The sequence below is a fragment of the Numida meleagris genome, chromosome 1 (genome assembly GCF_002078875.1).
Source record: "Numida meleagris isolate 19003 breed g44 Domestic line chromosome 1, NumMel1.0, whole genome shotgun sequence".
Classification (NCBI taxonomy): domain Eukaryota; kingdom Metazoa; phylum Chordata; class Aves; order Galliformes; family Numididae; genus Numida; species Numida meleagris.
This window is the reverse complement of record NC_034409.1, coordinates 15207120-15224218: the sequence shown is the minus strand read 5'-3', so window position 1 is coordinate 15224218 and position 17099 is coordinate 15207120. Positions and strand designations below refer to the sequence as shown.

Here is a 17099-nt window from a genome sequence, read left to right as displayed (position 1 = left end):
ATAAGCTGTAGAATTACAATCATTTTAAAGCAGAAGAAATACTGAAAGAATACACTTACTGTTTTGTATTCCATCAGTTCCATCTGTAGCCGTGTAATCTCATTGCGCAAAGCATTTATTTGCTGACTAGCCCTATCCTGATTAACCATCACCTTGTTCTTGATGTTTCGTGCCCGATTTGCATACTTCAATGTGTTCAAGGTTTCCATGAAGTCTCGATCGGAAGGGCTCACACACGCTATCATGAGTGTTTGACTGCAAGTTACAAACATAGGTTAGCTTTACAAATCAAGAACAAAGAGGACAGACAGGCTAACAGGTCTTCAAGTAGAAGGTGAAACAAGAGTAGTGACTTCATAACATTTCTGAAAAGTTTCTAACTCGAAGTAGTAGAAGACTGCCAACCACAAAGTTCCAGAACTGTTACATGCAAATCACTCTAGTATAGCATAGGTGATGTTAGATCAGTAATTGTTCTACGTGTAAAACTATAAAAGCAAAGAAATGTTTTCCTAATAGTTATATAATTAAAAATCTAATATGAACTGAGATTTAAATACTTAAAGCCAATCTGAAGCCTCAAATAGCAATTTGGATTGCGTAGTTGTCAGGACTCATTCATTTACGAGGTGCCAACCTACTTAATCTGAATGTGCCCCTTTAGATACCTATATGTGCCCAGAACCGCTCAGGGTACCTACTGACCACCTACTGTTCTACTGAGATCCAAATTCTCTTGCTTCAAATTATCTCCTGTACTCTAACAGGAGACCAAAAGATAGTACTTATCCTTAGTATATCTGGCAATAAGTGTAATTTTTTTTCTCCATTTTTCACAACACCATTGCTTACAGCTCTTCCACAAAAAGCAGCAGGAGCTGAGTTCTACTCCCAAGACAAGCATGAACAACTGCTTTATGGGCTCCTACAATACTCTCTAGCCAACCCACTATGGAATACACAGGGTGAGAATATATAGCATGCTCCAAGTAAGGGACTGAGCACACAGAGCAGCAAGAACCAGGGGGACAAAAATAAAAAACAAAAACCTTCTTACCAACTTAATGTTTTAGTTATTCAACTGTGAGGAACAAGGTCCCACCCTACCCTTCATCCCTGGAGCTCGCACTCTTTTCATATCAGAAGAGAACAATTCAGAGGGGTCAAAAACAGAATTCCAGTAGTAGATCATGACCCAAGGGTGCCAACATGACCTAAATTCTCCACAGACAGGGGAAACACCTATATTTGGGTGGATTGAATTGTCCCCGTCAGGCTTTAGAGGAACACGCTTTCCTTTGTTATATATGAAAGCTTAGGTGTTATGTTAGGAGTGCACTGACTGCATTAGACAAACCAGATTCTGATCTTCATCTCCTGTAATTTCAGCCGAGACAGACAAATTACTCCTTGCAATCCTTTCAAGACAAGCTATTATATTCAACAATTTGAAACTAAACTGGAAAGAGTAACTAGCCTGTGGATACAGGAAAGACTCAGTATAGAAGAATGAACTCTATTTCAGCAATTCTTCATCAGAACTCCTGCACATCATTGTGTCAGCTCCACAGACTGCTGAGGTTTAGTCCTAAAGATAAGAATGTGCAAGATTAAGAAAAAAAGCCTAATTCTGAGATCAGGACTATTGTGTCATTAGTTTAGAATGTGATTACTTTTTTGAACCTCAGACAACTGGTTCTGCTAGCTGTCTTGAAAACTGATTAACCTGAACTTTTCTTCCCTATCTGTATTTTATAGAAGACTCATTTTTAAACAATGTTCTATGCTTTTAATTTTAACATTTCTTTAGAATGCCTCCTCCCAACCTAAGGGGTGTTCCACACACTTACTTGAATAACTTCAGAATCATTGATGTTTAAATGCACCTTCGCAATTGCTACAGAATTATATTTAAATCAGGATTACAGGGAGAATAGTAGACTGATACAATTCTTTCATCATCATTAACTCAGGATTCACTGCAAAGTAACCTGAATCACTACCGGTAAATACTTGCAAAAGAGAAAGGATAATGTGCACTGTAATATCTAGGGTGGAATTTGGAAAGCAATGGAAGAGATTAATAGAAATCTAATCTGATTTCCCAGAGGAAAAAATGCATATTTATTAAAATTGAGCTCTCCCACAGTTTTTGTTTGCTAAAGCATGAATATGAAATTATTTAAATTGTATTACAGTTTGTAACATCTCCGTAAGAGCAAACTGCTAATTTGACCTGTCTTATTTATATTAGCTAAATAATAAAAATGAGGTTGGAGGAATGGGAAAAAAAAATTAACACCAGTCAGGAGCAGACAGAAATAATATTTCTTAATATTCTTGTAAATGCTCTGGGACAGCATTTGCTGCGCTTTTACAGTAAGCTGTGATTTCTCTTGAAGCACAGGAGAGGGAGTAGTTGAGCTACAAAACAGGAAAATGTTTAGAGTCAAAGCAGCATTTCTGTAGAAGCGCAGTTTTAGAACTGGTTTCAAAAATGATTATTAACTACTGCATTTGATATATAATTATTCAAGAAATTCTTTTTCGTAAATAGTTATTTCCAGAAATGGCTTAGAGATACGCACTTGATCTTTCCTGATTTTTTTTTTCCATACTGTTGGGTTTCTTCCTCTCTTAAACACTAATGAACATCATAGCTCTTATTTTACTCACTTTGGCTGTCTCTCTGCTACTCTCACACTGTAATGCTGCAGGCTGTTACTAAAGTTAAATAACTGCTCTGATCTTCTTCTCCCTATTCTTCTGTGAAATGTCCAGAACACTTCACACACCCTCTTCAAGACAGCAATCAGCCATATCAGACTAAATAGATGAACAAACATACTACCTTACTAAAATGTACTCAGCTACACCGAATTTTGTATTTTTGCATGTGCACATTGCATGTTTGCTTAGACAAAGTTTCCAGTGCCCAAGCCTCTGTTCCTCATCTCTGTACGGCACACACACAGCAGGTTCATACAAACAGTTCCAGCAATACAGATGTTTCATTTTATTCAGCTCTAATTCACCATCAGATAGTTAGACACATATAGAATATCCTGAGATAGACAGCCATGATAAGAGATGGGAGCACGTGTGCTGAGCTTCCTTATTCAACAATGGTATTTTGTGCATGGAACCTGACACCAAGCTCCTGCTCGCAGTGATCAGAATAGACAAGACAGTGAGGCAATGTCCACAAGGACAAGCAGTCTTAGCTATACCATCTGATCTGCAAAATCTTTGTCTTAGGCCTTCATCCAGCTCTTACAAGGCCTAGCTTCACCAGAAGCCAGCGTTTATGAGGACTTAAAAATATGAAATGCATTTACAAAAATGAGCAAGAGTAAGTGCAAAGTAACATTAACGCCCAAACTTTAGTCCCTTGAATGTGTAACAGTCACCTCCACGGTAACTGATTTTAATTATGGTAAAGGCTTGACTGCAGAAATATTATCCAGTTATTAGTATCACCCATTTCTAAGAAAAATAACAGGATAACCACATGCAGATAAGGCAGAGGACTGAAGGGAAATCACTGACAAAAAGTTTCAAGAAAAGGACATATCTTAGCATAAAATTTCAGATTAAGAAGTCAAAATAGCAATAATCAGATAAAGTTCTCCAGAGAGAATTCTGATATGGGTTTGGTTGTTTTGGGGGTTTGTTTCTTTTTGTTTTGGTTTTTACAACTTCACATTTTAAAGTATTTTACAGCAGTAAGGAAAGACAAAGTCACTTCCCATATGTTATTATACTGCAACACGTCAAATGCTAATATTGTTTAACAATTAAGGTAGGGGGAAAAAAGCAGTTAGAAAAATCTCTGCTTGAAGCAGAAAGCTTTAAGCTATGCTGTAATTAATAACGCTATAAGACAGTAACAGATTTAACATTTCTGGTACCTATAATCTAAGATGAAGGACTTATCCTTTACCTGGAAACAATAACTTCCAAGCAACTCAAAGCCTCATGTTTAGTAAAGCTACAACAGCAGTGAAAAGAATGATGCAAAAAGCCTTATAATCTTTCCTTGCATTGCCAGCATTTTCTATTATGACAGTAACTTATTTTTGGAGCCTCTCTCCAACAAAGAGATTTATTATTTCTATCACGGTTTAAGGCTCATTTTAGTTTTGGAAGATCATGTACTGGCTCACTTTCATTCAAAATGAAGCATATAGAATGTTTTCATACCTGTTTCCCCCAAGAGAGTCTTGAAGTAGTCTTGTAAGCTTTGAATCTCTGTATGGTACATGAGTTGCCTTCTTACTTTTGTCTCCCAGTGCACTTATTACATTGCCAAGTGCCAGCTATAAAACACCAAATCACATAGCACAAGTTAAACTCAATTCCTGAGTAGATTTGTTTTAAAATAAATTACAAACTGAGGTCATGTATTGTGGAAGAAAGAAATGCACATGAAAGTTAACATACAAAAAATATTTCTGAATGCTTTTTTATGTTGTACAATTTATAAGTTTCCATGCTAACAGTGAATCAAATGACTTGCAGTCTTGTATTCTCAGGAGAAAAGAGCTTAATACAATAGTGTGCATTGTCTATTGATATCTCACATCAGTCACAAACTAAAGTTAGAACTACTTCATGAAAGAGGGTAGATTTAGGTTAGATATAAGAAAAAAGTCTTTTACAATGAGGGTGGTGAGGCACTGGAACAGGTTGCGCAGAGATGTGGCGGAAGCCCATCCCTGGAGACTTTCAAGGTCAGGCTGGACCAGTTGTAGGTGTCCCTGTGCATTGCAGGAGAGTTGGTCTAGATGACCTTTAAAGGTCCTGTACAACTCTAAAAATTCTAGGATTTTATTTAACAAACATTTTGTTTCAATGACTATTAAAGCCCATCTATGTCCCTAACAGTAGCCATATTCTTTTTGAAAACGCTTTTAACCAAGCTGCTTTATGATAAGTTTAGAATAATATATGGAGCATTACTACAATAAACAGAATTTACTACTCTGTGGATATAGTTCTTCAAATGTAAGTTAGTTCAAGTATTTAAGGCTTTAAATTATGTAGTTGATGGCAATCACACTACTGAAAAAGGTTTATTTCATGTTTATAAACAGCCAAACATTTACCTGTAAGATTAATGTGCAACTCCACGTATTTTAACAGGATTATTCACATGCAAATTAAAGCACATTCCTCTAGGTGGCATTCTGCAGTATCAATTCCTAACACAGTCTTGAAAATGGTTTTACTGCATCCAACAATGACAGAAGTGCATATAGTCCACTTTCTATAAATGTTCTGAACTGTTTAAATCGCTTTTGTCTGTGTTTCCCAAAGCTGAGGGGTGGAATTCAGGGAAAATGAAGGTTTTGTGCTTACGTAAAATATTACTTTCACCACTTTCATTTTCACCCTTGGACATTCTGTATCTCATTTTCTTAAGGATATATTTGTTTCATTTAAAACCTAAATTTCTATTGACTCTGTGCTTATGTCAATGATTAAACTGAAGTGAATTCTCTTCCACCGGCTACAAAATATAACTACTATCCTGATAGTAAGAGAGCACCAATGAAGATCCTGTTGCATCTCTGATACTATACACTAGACCAGGAAAAAAAATATTTAAATGTTTTCAAACATGAAATGAACTTATGCTATTGAGTCTTCAAAGAGAAATTGCGCAGAGCCTGCACACAGCCAAGCAGCTAAAAACAAAGGTGTGAAACCACAATCTTCACTGATAATCACAAGTTCTACTTTTCAAATGTACTCATATAAGTACAACATTTAATAGCTAATTAAAAACATGCATACAGAGCCAGTACACAGATAAAAAATATGAAGTGATGTTATCAATCTAAACATTTTATTTCCACTTCGAAATGTTTTGCCTAGGGTTGTTTCACACTACATTTCATAACAGTAACATAGAACCAGCATTTAGTCATCAGTTAAACTTGCCCACTGTCCATGCTTTCCATGCCTGTACTGCTTGCAAACAACTTGCAATTTTCTCCAATTGTTTGAGTCTTGATGGAATTTAAAAAACTAAAAAGTGAAAGGAACTCCACAAGATATTTTAAAAGTTGGAGTAACTAAGTATATTTAACAACAATTACATGCACTATAACTTTCTAGTTAGGGTCTAGTGTAATTCAGAAAATGTGAGCAAGCTAGAATCTGGTAAGAATCAATACGTACTGTTACATCTTATGCTACAGGCCTCAGTCTGCACGTGACATATTTCTAACCTTAGGGATTATTAAAAGCAAGTGATCGAGAAATAGAGACTGTACCAACAGCCTACGGAAACAAATTGTGAAATCTTACTAGTCCACAGTTGATGGAAATGCCTTCTTTTGCCCTTTCTCCCGTAGCTCCTGTTCGCTTTAACCTTTCAGATCCTGCTAGGTCAACAAAATGGAACTTGGCAGTAAGGGTTTCAAACTCATTCATCTCAGAAGATTCAGATATTATCCTGTTATCAGTGGCATTATCCTGAAAAAAAGGAAAATCCATAAAGCTTGGTAAGATCCTTTATGTTAGTCTACCACAAGTTCAATCAACAATTATTTACAGGAATAGCTTTTTGTCATGTCTATCTCTTCCTTATTTACTAATTCTCTTATAATAGCAACAGCATTTCTTGAGAAAAACTGTCTGTTTCAGTAATACCTACTAACATATCAGTCTTGAAGACCCAGCTCTAGATGCTAGTCAATATCTTTTATTTCTAAGTATGGCCTACAATTTTTTTTGGGGGGGGATAAACAGATGTTTACAAACTACTATATGAAATGGTTAGGATATTATTACCATCCACAATTACAGACCCACTTAGTTCATAAACCTGCCAAACAACTTGAAGTTACTTTGATTTTATGCCTCTCTAATCCCCATCATCAGTTTCACTGTGACTTACATGTTCAGTGTTACTTCATACATTTTTTTATGCCAGTTTTCCCAGCAGCCAGTATTCCATCAGCAATGTCAACTCTACCAGGAGATAAGGACAGCAGAAGGAACATGGAAAAAAAGAAGAGTTTCCTCTCTTTTTCTCCCCAGAGAACAGCAAGAACCAACACTTCCAGCATCCCCCAGGCAGTGCAGCTAGTCTGCCGGGGAATGCACCATGAGCAGGGACTAGCTCCTTAGCCTCTTTCCACTTCACATTCCAAAGGACAGCAGTAAAGTTAGCTTTTATCATCAGATAATCCCAAACTATTGTCATGAAAGCACTGCTGAATAAGACAAGAAAAATCTTCCAATCAGTCATTTCTTGACCTTCTTGCTGTAATACCCATCTCAGGGCAGTTCCTACCCACTTACCACCACAGCATGCAGTAAGTATATATCTAGTCTATACCAGATAGCCCAATCTACAGGTTATATTAGGAATTTCTATCACAATAAGCACAACTTGCTCTGTTGTTTTTTCTCTTCTTTAAAAAATTAAAAAAAAACAAAAACAAGTATTCTGTGGCAACGTCCTTGATTACCCAGCCGACTGCTCCCTCTGTCACAGCAAGGAGCAGTACATGTGGTTACAGTCCAAGCCGTTCTCACAGCAGCTACACATTTTGTGCTTCTTAAGCCATCTCCTTTTGCAGCAGCTTCAAAAGAGAATGCGAACTTGCGCCACTTCCACAAGACTGCACTGTCACCACTTTGGCTATTTCGAAATTTCCCAGCTTAAAGTAATGAGTCACAAATCCTTTTCACTCTCACTTGCTCAGCAAAATCAACTGTATGTTCAGACAGCCCTGAGAAGCATGGCAGCAGGAGTGGCGTGTGGGTACCCTGGTCATCCACCCCAGAGAACACAAGCACAGTGCCAGCATCCATGGACAAGCTGCTCCCCTAATAACAAAAGCCTCACAAAACTTATGCTACAGAAGGCAGCAACAGTGGAAGCCTGAGCAGGATTTCTCCCTGCCACCCATAAAGGATTTGTATAAATTTGTATTCTGGCATTGTTTGTGGGTCTGGCCTCTGCTCTCCTGAATGCTGCAGGGAAAGACAAGGGTGCTGCCCTCACATCTGTGAGTCAGGATCCAACAGAGTCCTACTCCAGACACTGACACCATCTTGCTCACATCTCCTGAAAACAGGGGAAGAAAACACAGCCTGACACAAGGCAGAAGGCAGAGGCCTGCTCCCCTTCTTCATGCCAGCCTCTATCACAAACCAGGCAGGGCCAGAAGAGAGTCCTGCAGGAGTCTGTGAGTATCTGAGCTAGAATGTCTCAGTTGCTGAAGAGTGCCCACAGCAGGCAGGCTGCCCTGTGATGCCCCTGCGTGAGCCAGGCAGTGAGCCACGTGGATAGCTTCAAGCACAGCTGCCAAGCTGACACTGCCACCACACAGTGATTCAGATGCCCTGACAGTCCCTCTCCAAGTGAGGAGACAGCTGCCCACACCACCAGGTCCACAGTTCTGATGTGCAAAGCAAGAAGTGCTTCCAACAGGGGTATAAAGCAGATCTACATACCGCAAAGGACCAGAAAGCAACTCTCATTTTGCCTGCAAATGATTATTTTTAGTGTTAAAAAAAAAAAAAACTCACCCCCAAAAAATATTACAAATCTAATATACTGTTCTATATGCTTAAAACCATGTTATCTATGTACCTCCATTACTTAGGACTTCAATGAAATAACAGCGTAAAGTTACAACACATCTAAACCACGAATAGATATATCTAAAATAAAAACACTAATCAACAGAATCCTATGCTTTTTTTTTTTTCTTGCTCCTTGCTGGATATCAGCACTGCACCTGGAAGACACAGCACTTTCAGTTAGCTGACTGCAACCTTAAGCCCACTAACTGCTAAAACACTTAAACGCTTTTCCAATTAAAGACAAATTATATTTTAACTTGGTTACTGGGGTATGTTGCAACAAAATACTGAAGAAAATGCTAGAGGAGAATGGGCAGGTTCATGTAAGAGGCTGCGATTTATTGTTGCCTCTGGCTAGAAGATGGTTACATATGCACAGATTAAATCAAATTATTATAATGCTTAGCAAATTCATTGAGCATGATGATGACTGTAGCATCCTTAGTAAGTGTAATTCAAATGTCAATTGCTGCCAAAACAATATTCACATTCTGAAAAAAGGTTAAAGTGAAGCCAGCAAAAAAAAAAGGTACATACAGTGTTAAAAGCAGGACAAACTCTGGTTTGACATAAGTGTATAGTAAAGATAGCATGTGACCGTGAGCTCTGAACATTCATCTGAGTACTGGCCGTGGTTCGAGACAAAGCCCCCAGCTTCAAGCACTGCATCATCTGGAAAACAGACAAGAAGAACATCACATGGCTTGCAATTTAAATAAAAAGTGCTTCTATAACATGCATTACATTGGTTTGGATACAAGTAAGCTTTTTCTCCTTGATATCATTTCAATTCCCATATGCAAAAAGTAGTAAGATTTTGAAATAAGTTGTTCTTTTTTTTTGGTTGGTTTTGAAAGAAACCATTTAAATATTTGAACCCCTCTTTTTACTGTCCCTTAGTAATAAGATGGCAATCTTCCATTCATCCCCGGCAAAAATATATAACTTTTATGCTTTCTGTACAAAAACACATAGTACAATAACACTGTATCAGATTTGCAATGCACAGACACTTTTTAAATGGCAGTTCAACTTGCATCAGTCACCATGCAAAGTTTTCCCATCACAGGAAAAAGTAACATTTAAGATTTGGGGGATTAGATTTACATGTAAGTCAAAATTTTATTTCCCAGTGGAACGACACTGTGTGGAAAGGTCTGTTTCTGGAATTAATGGAACACTGATATTAGACATGTTATTTCAGACTACAGAGAACAAAGGAAAATTCCAACTCCGTTTGTATCCGAATTGTCTAAGATGCAGAAAGTTGATGTTAGCAAGTATAATCTCTATTTTTATTTGCTCGTTGAACAGAATGCTAACTGTATTTGCTTCTTTTTTGCTTGTTGAAGATTTCCTCAGAATTAAGTTTTGAAAAGTGTTACAACCATTACTACATCAGGATGTAGTAAGAAAAGTAAGAAATGAAGTGTGAAAGGTACAATGATGTTTAGCAAAACATACAGGTAACATTTTTAGAACACACTCAGTATGCTACAGAGAAATTTATTTTCAATGGTCACCTCTGATTCTCCATTCACAGTTCGGGTTGTAACACCCACTGTATAAATTCCTCCAGCTGAATCTTCATGTATTTTAATATTTGACTTTTTATTCTTTGCATCAATATCACGAGTGGTATCAAAGAGATCAAGAATTTCTTCATTGTAAAGCTGAGGAGAAAAAAAAGCAAAAAAAAATGTATGTTACATTAGAAAAGAATTCCTCCAAAGACTGATAAATCTGTGCATGGCACACACAGAAGGTTCTAAATATCCACCATATGCCAAGGCTTTCAGTAAAGGATGCTGTGAAAAATCCAAACTGACAATGACAATAGCATGACAGATGGAAGAGTTGTCAATCTGCACACCTTACTGTTATGCCACCCTAAAAAGCAACAGCTTCCTTCACTCAGTCAGACTTGAGAGAATTATCTGGTGGGCTTGGGTGAGAGCAGGCCCTCCATGTTTTGTTGGTTCACTTGGCTGCACCCCCCTCCAAGCTCTTCAAACTCACACCACTTGTTCTACTTCCACCACACCTTTTCTCATTTTCTCCTTTTTACCATAATAATCCCATGTCTCTTTCTCTTTTAGATAAACTACTTGTGCCCTACAAAGAATTTAGCATGTAATGGGAAATGTTATTGCAGGGAAAGTTCCAATTTAGCCTCAGTACAAAAAAAGAAAAACAACACTTCCTTAAAATGTCACTTTGGGGGTTAGTTATTATGTACACATATATGTATGTATATCACTGGGTCTCTCTATTTTAGAGAAATAGGACTGTTTCTGGCACATTTATTTCAGTTGAAAAGTGTTGGCATGGTTGCAATCAGGATTACAGTATTGCAACAACTCACACCTTTATACTGTCACATTCAACTACCTGTCTGTATTTTGGAACTTCTGCAGTCACATTTGCAAAGTTTCCTTGTCTTGTTTTTAAGATGTAATACAAACATCCACAAAGAATTCAGAAACTACGCTTAAATTGTATGATTGCCATCCCTCCCTTATGCTACTACTACTGCAGCTGCCTAAGCAGAAATAACATTGCAGTTTCTAATGTTCAAATTGTGAGAGAAGATAACAGAACAGCATTTCCACTGTCCTCTTCCAAGCTCAGAATCTCTCTAGGCAAACACAAGCCAGAGGAATTAAAATCTCTGCTTAAGATTAACAGTGACAAATCAGTGCAGTTTGTTAATCTTTAAAACACTTACAGGTACAGAACACTGGAAGACCTAGTTTACTTCAGCAATAATAAAACCTACAGCTTTTCTCTTAGGTAATACAAAAGATTATGTGGCGTTGTTTTTTTCCCCCAAGGTTGACAAAGTTGTGAAATACTGAACTAAATAATACACATTTAAACAAACTCTTTCCAAAACTGATTCTCCCTGTTAATATCATTTAAGTGTCAGATTTTGTATGTCAGCAGAGAACGTAAATGTTATAGTCAAATCAATCAATCTAGAAAATAGATATATTGGAAGAAGTCACAGCATAAAAGCTGTAAGACTTAAACAAGCAGCTGCTGCTAAGCAGAACGATCCTGAGAGTTATTGCCTCTTATTAGTAGCTGTGCCTACAAGAACAAAGGGAACTGTTTTTCTGCAGCACTGACCTGGGATTTCCCTGGGCCTATTGAAAGAAGAAGCAGAGACACAGAAGCCCAGTTCTATGTCACTGAGAATCGCAAAGTATTTTATGCTAGGTTTCTTCTCTCATGAAAGGAATTGACCAAGTCTACGGAACAGATTTTGAAAGCTAAAGAAGTCTATGGGAAAGTTACTCAAACAGGCTAAGCATGGTTCAAGATGTAAAGGCACAAACCATTACTGATTTCTTGCTTTAAAAGTTTCATGAAGAATAACAGAGGAACAACAGCAATAGCTCCCATGAGTAAATGTGTGGTACAGAAAAGGATAAACGACAGCCACCATAATTATTTCTACACTTCAAAATAACCCTATAAAGAAAGCTACTACGATAATTGGAATAAGATAAAAAAGGCTCTTTTCATAAGTTTTAAAAAGAAAAACAAAGCAAACAAACTGTATAGAGCTGCCTTTTGAAATTCTGAAAATTAATTCAAAACATCTTGTGGGAAAAGAAAAAAAGTATAAAAGTAGCAACCAAAAAAAGCATTTCATTTGCTTTGCAAAATACATGGAGTTATACATACAAACACATACATATGCACTGATCACATTTACCTCAAGGAACTGTGCGTTTACTTTAAAATCTGGAGGTGGAATTCCTTGTTTAATAGCAGCTTGTTTCTTTTCTTCAATACATCCAAAAAGATGCTTAACAGCACGTGATATAATGCCTTGCTCCTCCTCTGTTATGTTGACATCAAATCCAGTGCCCATGGTGTATGTTTTGCCAGCACCTGTCTAAATAGGTAAAGTAGTAGTCACTAGAACATATGGATCATCACAGTGAATTGCTATTTCTGAACACTAGTACTAGATAGAGATTACAAAGACAGGTTTTGTCATTTTTACAATATTAAGTGCAACAAAAATGTCATTTTGTAAAATGTGTAAACTGTAGATGTTGGACAAATTCTTCTGCTGATCTACAGATCAAATACAACACAGGTGGGGACCAGTTCAAACTTTCATAACCTTTCTCCTACTAGCTTCCTCTAAGCTGCTTACATCAGCTCTGAGTTACCACATGAGGTCAAAACAATAGTTAATGTTTTCAAATGAGACTGCTAATTAAAGCTTTTTTTTTTTTTTAAAGTGAAACCAACATTAGAGAACATAGTTCTCTACTGAAGTAAATTAAACAATTCTCTTAATTACGATGTCTGAACATCTCTCAGGAGAAATATTACCACTGTTCTCAACCTATACACAGCAACTAAGAATACAAGCTGTACCTTGACCAGGAAAATAGCTTAATTAAAAGCAAATTCTTATAGAAAAGAAGATAGCGTGGGGTTTTTATTTAATTAGTAGGTCAAGTCCAAGACAAAGACAGTATCACGTTGTTGAGCATGATCTACTAAACTGGATCTACCAACTGCTCTGTTTCACCAGGCCTAGACTTCACCTAGCTAACTTCAGATAAGACATTTAACAGTGCTGAAATTCAGCATCCCACTGAGATCAACTTCCACGTAATAAATTCCTAAAAGAGAATTTAGAAGACAACAATATATTCTCTGTCCTCAGTGATATTTCAGCTTTGAGCTAAAAAATTGTGCCCAGTTTGCTGATGGTACCTATTCTCTAGGAAAAGTTTTTAGACTTTGGATTCTGATCCCTATAAGAAGAGTGACCTGAAATTCACAAGGATCTATTAACAATTACCAAACATCCCCGTCCCCAAAGCATCTGAAAATGCAAATGAATTGAGACACACTCGGGAAGAATTTCAGTGCAACCTACTTCTATAAATCAACAGATTAAGTCACTACTTTGTATTGCTGCATTAAAGGGTGAATTCAGGAATTATATGGACCCACACTATTTTCACTACGACTATTAATTCAAGCCTACTAATTATACATGTCTGCTGCATTCCAACTGCCATTTAGCACGGTATCTGTACAGACTCCTAAACAGTATTCTAAAGAATATCTTGTTTACATTAAAACCAAGCCACTAAAAACAGGTTCATGCACTGTGAAACTTAGAAAAAGATCAGTTACAAGACACAGTTTGTGTTTATTCCAAAATAAATACTTTAAGTAAAACTGTAAAGCTTACCTGGCCATAAGCAAAGACAGTGGCATTATAGCCTTCAAAGCAACCTTCAATCAGTTTTTCTATACACTGTGTATAGATTTCTTCTTGCTGAGAGTCAATGTTAAACACATAATCAAAAGTGAAGGCTTTATCTTTTCCCAAGAACACTTGAGGTTCACCAGGTGTGACAGATGTACAAATATGGCATCCTTCAATCTTCTCTTTGGCTAGCTGTGGTCTAATTCTGTTTTAAAAGAAACAGAAAGAATCATTAAAAGCCCATCATTAGAAAGAAGAGCATACCAACAACATAAGAGACCTGAAAATAATTCCTTACTGACTGAAAAATTCTCATTTTTCTGGAAGACTGGAAGCTTCCTGCTGTCACAGCCCCACTCATACAAACACTTATGCAAATAACAGCATCTTCCCTGAAGGTTCACCTCCTAACTTCAAGCTGAAGATTTGCCTGCAACCTTGGATGTTTCTTTATGTACAGAATTCATTGCTGAAGAGTAACCTGCATGATTTGTTTCACACCTTTACATCAGACTTTCTAGTATACCCAGACGACTTCTTGCATTCACTGTAAAAAGATTTTTTAAAGCAACAAAAATATGAATTAAAAAAAAGTAAGCAGTAATTTGGGAGAAGGGATCCCAAAGCCTACTTATTATCTGACAGGAAAGCCCCTTTGCTAAGATAGAAAGTAAAGAAGAAACACGAGCCTTCTTGCTTGTCACAGTGAGAACACTTTTATGTAATATTTGATTTTACCTAAGCACATCTTCATAAGAAAAGAACAATTTTTAACAAGTTATAAAGGAAAGAGTGTCCTATTCCTCATTAATTGCTTCCTGAGAATTTCCAGCTTTTATTTCAGTTTCTGATAAACTAGTTTGAGGAGCACAGCCTACCCAGACTTCTTATATATTACACATTTATTGGTTCCTCTGCATTAATAGTCCCACAGTACTGTCAGAACTGAATTCATCAGCTAGCTCTGTGACTAAAGCAGACTGTGAAAATTTGTGACTTGATTTGTTTAATAGTTAACTACCAGGAAGTAAAACATGTGGCCAACATCATAGCATATTATTGCAGCTATAATTAACTAATAATTTGTTTGCTGAATCGACCTCTCAAGGTTTTTTTTTTTTTTTTTTGAAGCGCTTCCAAGTTCTCAAAGAAATACATGATTTCAAAAACACACACAGCCTTAAAGATAGTGGAAAAATAAGGCTATAGGTAAGGGTGGTAAAAAGGCAGCAGTATAGCAACATGCAAACAAAATCAGGGAACAGTGTGCACAGGTTCTCCACTTAAATCAAACTTCGGGAACCTACATTTCCTTCAGTATTGCTTCTTCAAGTTATGCTGCATTGAAGATCTGTATATACAGAGTACACTTTAGGTATATTTCATATCCTAAGCTTTAAAGGCCACATCTACAGTAGCATTTGGTTTGGAGTGGCTGCATCATTTTGAAGACAATTTCTACAATATCTTCACCTAGCATGTGTTGGTTTGGATCACAGAGCACCCGCAGCATGCTCAAATTATACCCCTTTCAGAGGAAACGAAGCCAAAACGCTCCCCTCCAGGCACACGAAACTTGTTCCAGAGCCTAATGGAAACATAAGGGTCCAAACATTGCCTACTGATCCACTGTGACCATGCCAGTGCCTGCTGGTTGTTACGAGACTCTGAATGAATTACACTGTCGCAGCCCACTCAAATTATATCATCAGGCACATACTCTGATTTGGGTTAAAAACATCCAGCACAAAGTACTATCTTCTTTTTATTGCTGATAAGGAGTTTTTTCAACTCAGGGATGTGCATTGCTGTCAGGAGTATTTCTCAGAATTTTTATGCTAAAGGCTCCATTATATCCCACAACATGACACTTCAGAGAACAGCCATAATTCATTTCTAAGGCTTTCTGCACATTAATGCCTTCACAGAAAGTTCATTAGCAGGCGAAAGTGCCTCCCTTGTCAGTATACCCTCTGGTATGGAATGGGAATTAAGCAAACGTTTGAAAAACATCACTGGAGGAACAACTATAGGATGTGTAAAATAGGCATAAATATTTCAGAGATAGTATTTGCATTTAAAGATGTGGAGTGTATAATACAGGTCACAGATTCTCTCTCTAATGTAGAACCATCCATTTTTTCTTTAAGAGAAATAAGAAAAATAATTCAGGAGGTACACAGCTCCTTTGCAAACAAACTCGATCTACTAGCAGCAGCGTCCACTCATCACAAAACCTGGCTGACAGATGCGTACATCACTTGTGATAAAGATACTTTCTTCTAAATTAACGAACATTCTGTAATAAAAAAGCTTTTACTTCTAAGTAAAAAGCGATAGTCTTCAAAGTGATATGCCTTTCCAAAAAGCATCCCACGCTACTGGAAAGCTGAGCAAAATATATTACAGCACATTGCCTACAGCAGACAATATTTAGCTGGGTGGGTTATGCCTTATTTTTATTCCTTTATGGCAGCAAGAGAGCAAGCTTCTTTGTAAGATTAAATGCTCATTCTTTTGCCTCTGTGCTGTCTGCCCTGGATTAGCAAACAATTGCTCTTCCAAGCATGAAGTTTGAGGGTTTCTGAAGTTCCAGACATGCTTCTCACCCTGCTTTCTAGTACAATGAAGCCTAAATGACTTTTTCAGAAGATCAAGATAGAAAATATGTTTTTGAAATTAAGTAACCTCTTGTGCACCCTAAAAATCCAGCTTGCCCCACAGTCCCAAAAAGCTTTTAGGACTGCCTTGTAGAATTAAGATTAACCATTAATAAATACTTCACGTTTTCACTTTTTTTTTTTTGTTGCTTTAAGGTTTCAAAATTAATTTCAAAATTAACTTTCTCCAGAAAGGGATTAATGCAATTATGTGATGTATCAAATAATTTTTCTCCCTCTTGATACTAAATAAAGACTCAGAATGGCCACACAGAAGAACTGCATGCCTAAAACAAAGGATTTGCGTGATTTCCAGAGATGATGGGGCAGTCAAGCAAGTCATTCTGCTGCCAGTCAAAGAATGCCCATGGGAGCCCTCCCAGTAAGCTCCCTGTCCTGAAACTGAGCAGCACCTCCAAGCACTGTTACAAAAGCCAGCACAACAGTGCCTGTGCGTGACAGCTATCAGGCCAGAGCACGACACTGCTCCAGAGACCAGCAGAGCTGATGGAAGTCTGTGCCACAACCAGCAGATTGCCTTTCCAAAAAGGATGTGCAGTTGAGATCTTCACCACACAACC

At 37.3% G+C, this 17099-nt stretch overlaps 1 protein-coding gene across 7 annotated transcripts in view; it reads right to left on the bottom strand.

Moving 5' to 3' along the window:
* Nucleotides 1–17099, bottom strand: part of KIF21A (kinesin family member 21A) — an 85109-nt gene that overhangs the window by 42011 nt on the left and 25999 nt on the right. For all 7 annotated transcript variants that reach the window (XM_021384630.1, XM_021384632.1, XM_021384634.1 and 4 more), the window contains exons 2-8: nt 13841–14063; nt 12332–12514; nt 10131–10280; nt 9145–9279; nt 6316–6483; nt 4204–4319; nt 60–255 (exon numbers count right to left, since the gene is read on the bottom strand). In XM_021384630.1, coding sequence (XP_021240305.1) covers nt 60–255; nt 4204–4319; nt 6316–6483; nt 9145–9279; nt 10131–10280; nt 12332–12514; nt 13841–14063 — 1171 coding nt within the window. The remainder of the gene's footprint in view (nt 1–59; nt 256–4203; nt 4320–6315; nt 6484–9144; nt 9280–10130; nt 10281–12331; nt 12515–13840; nt 14064–17099) is intronic.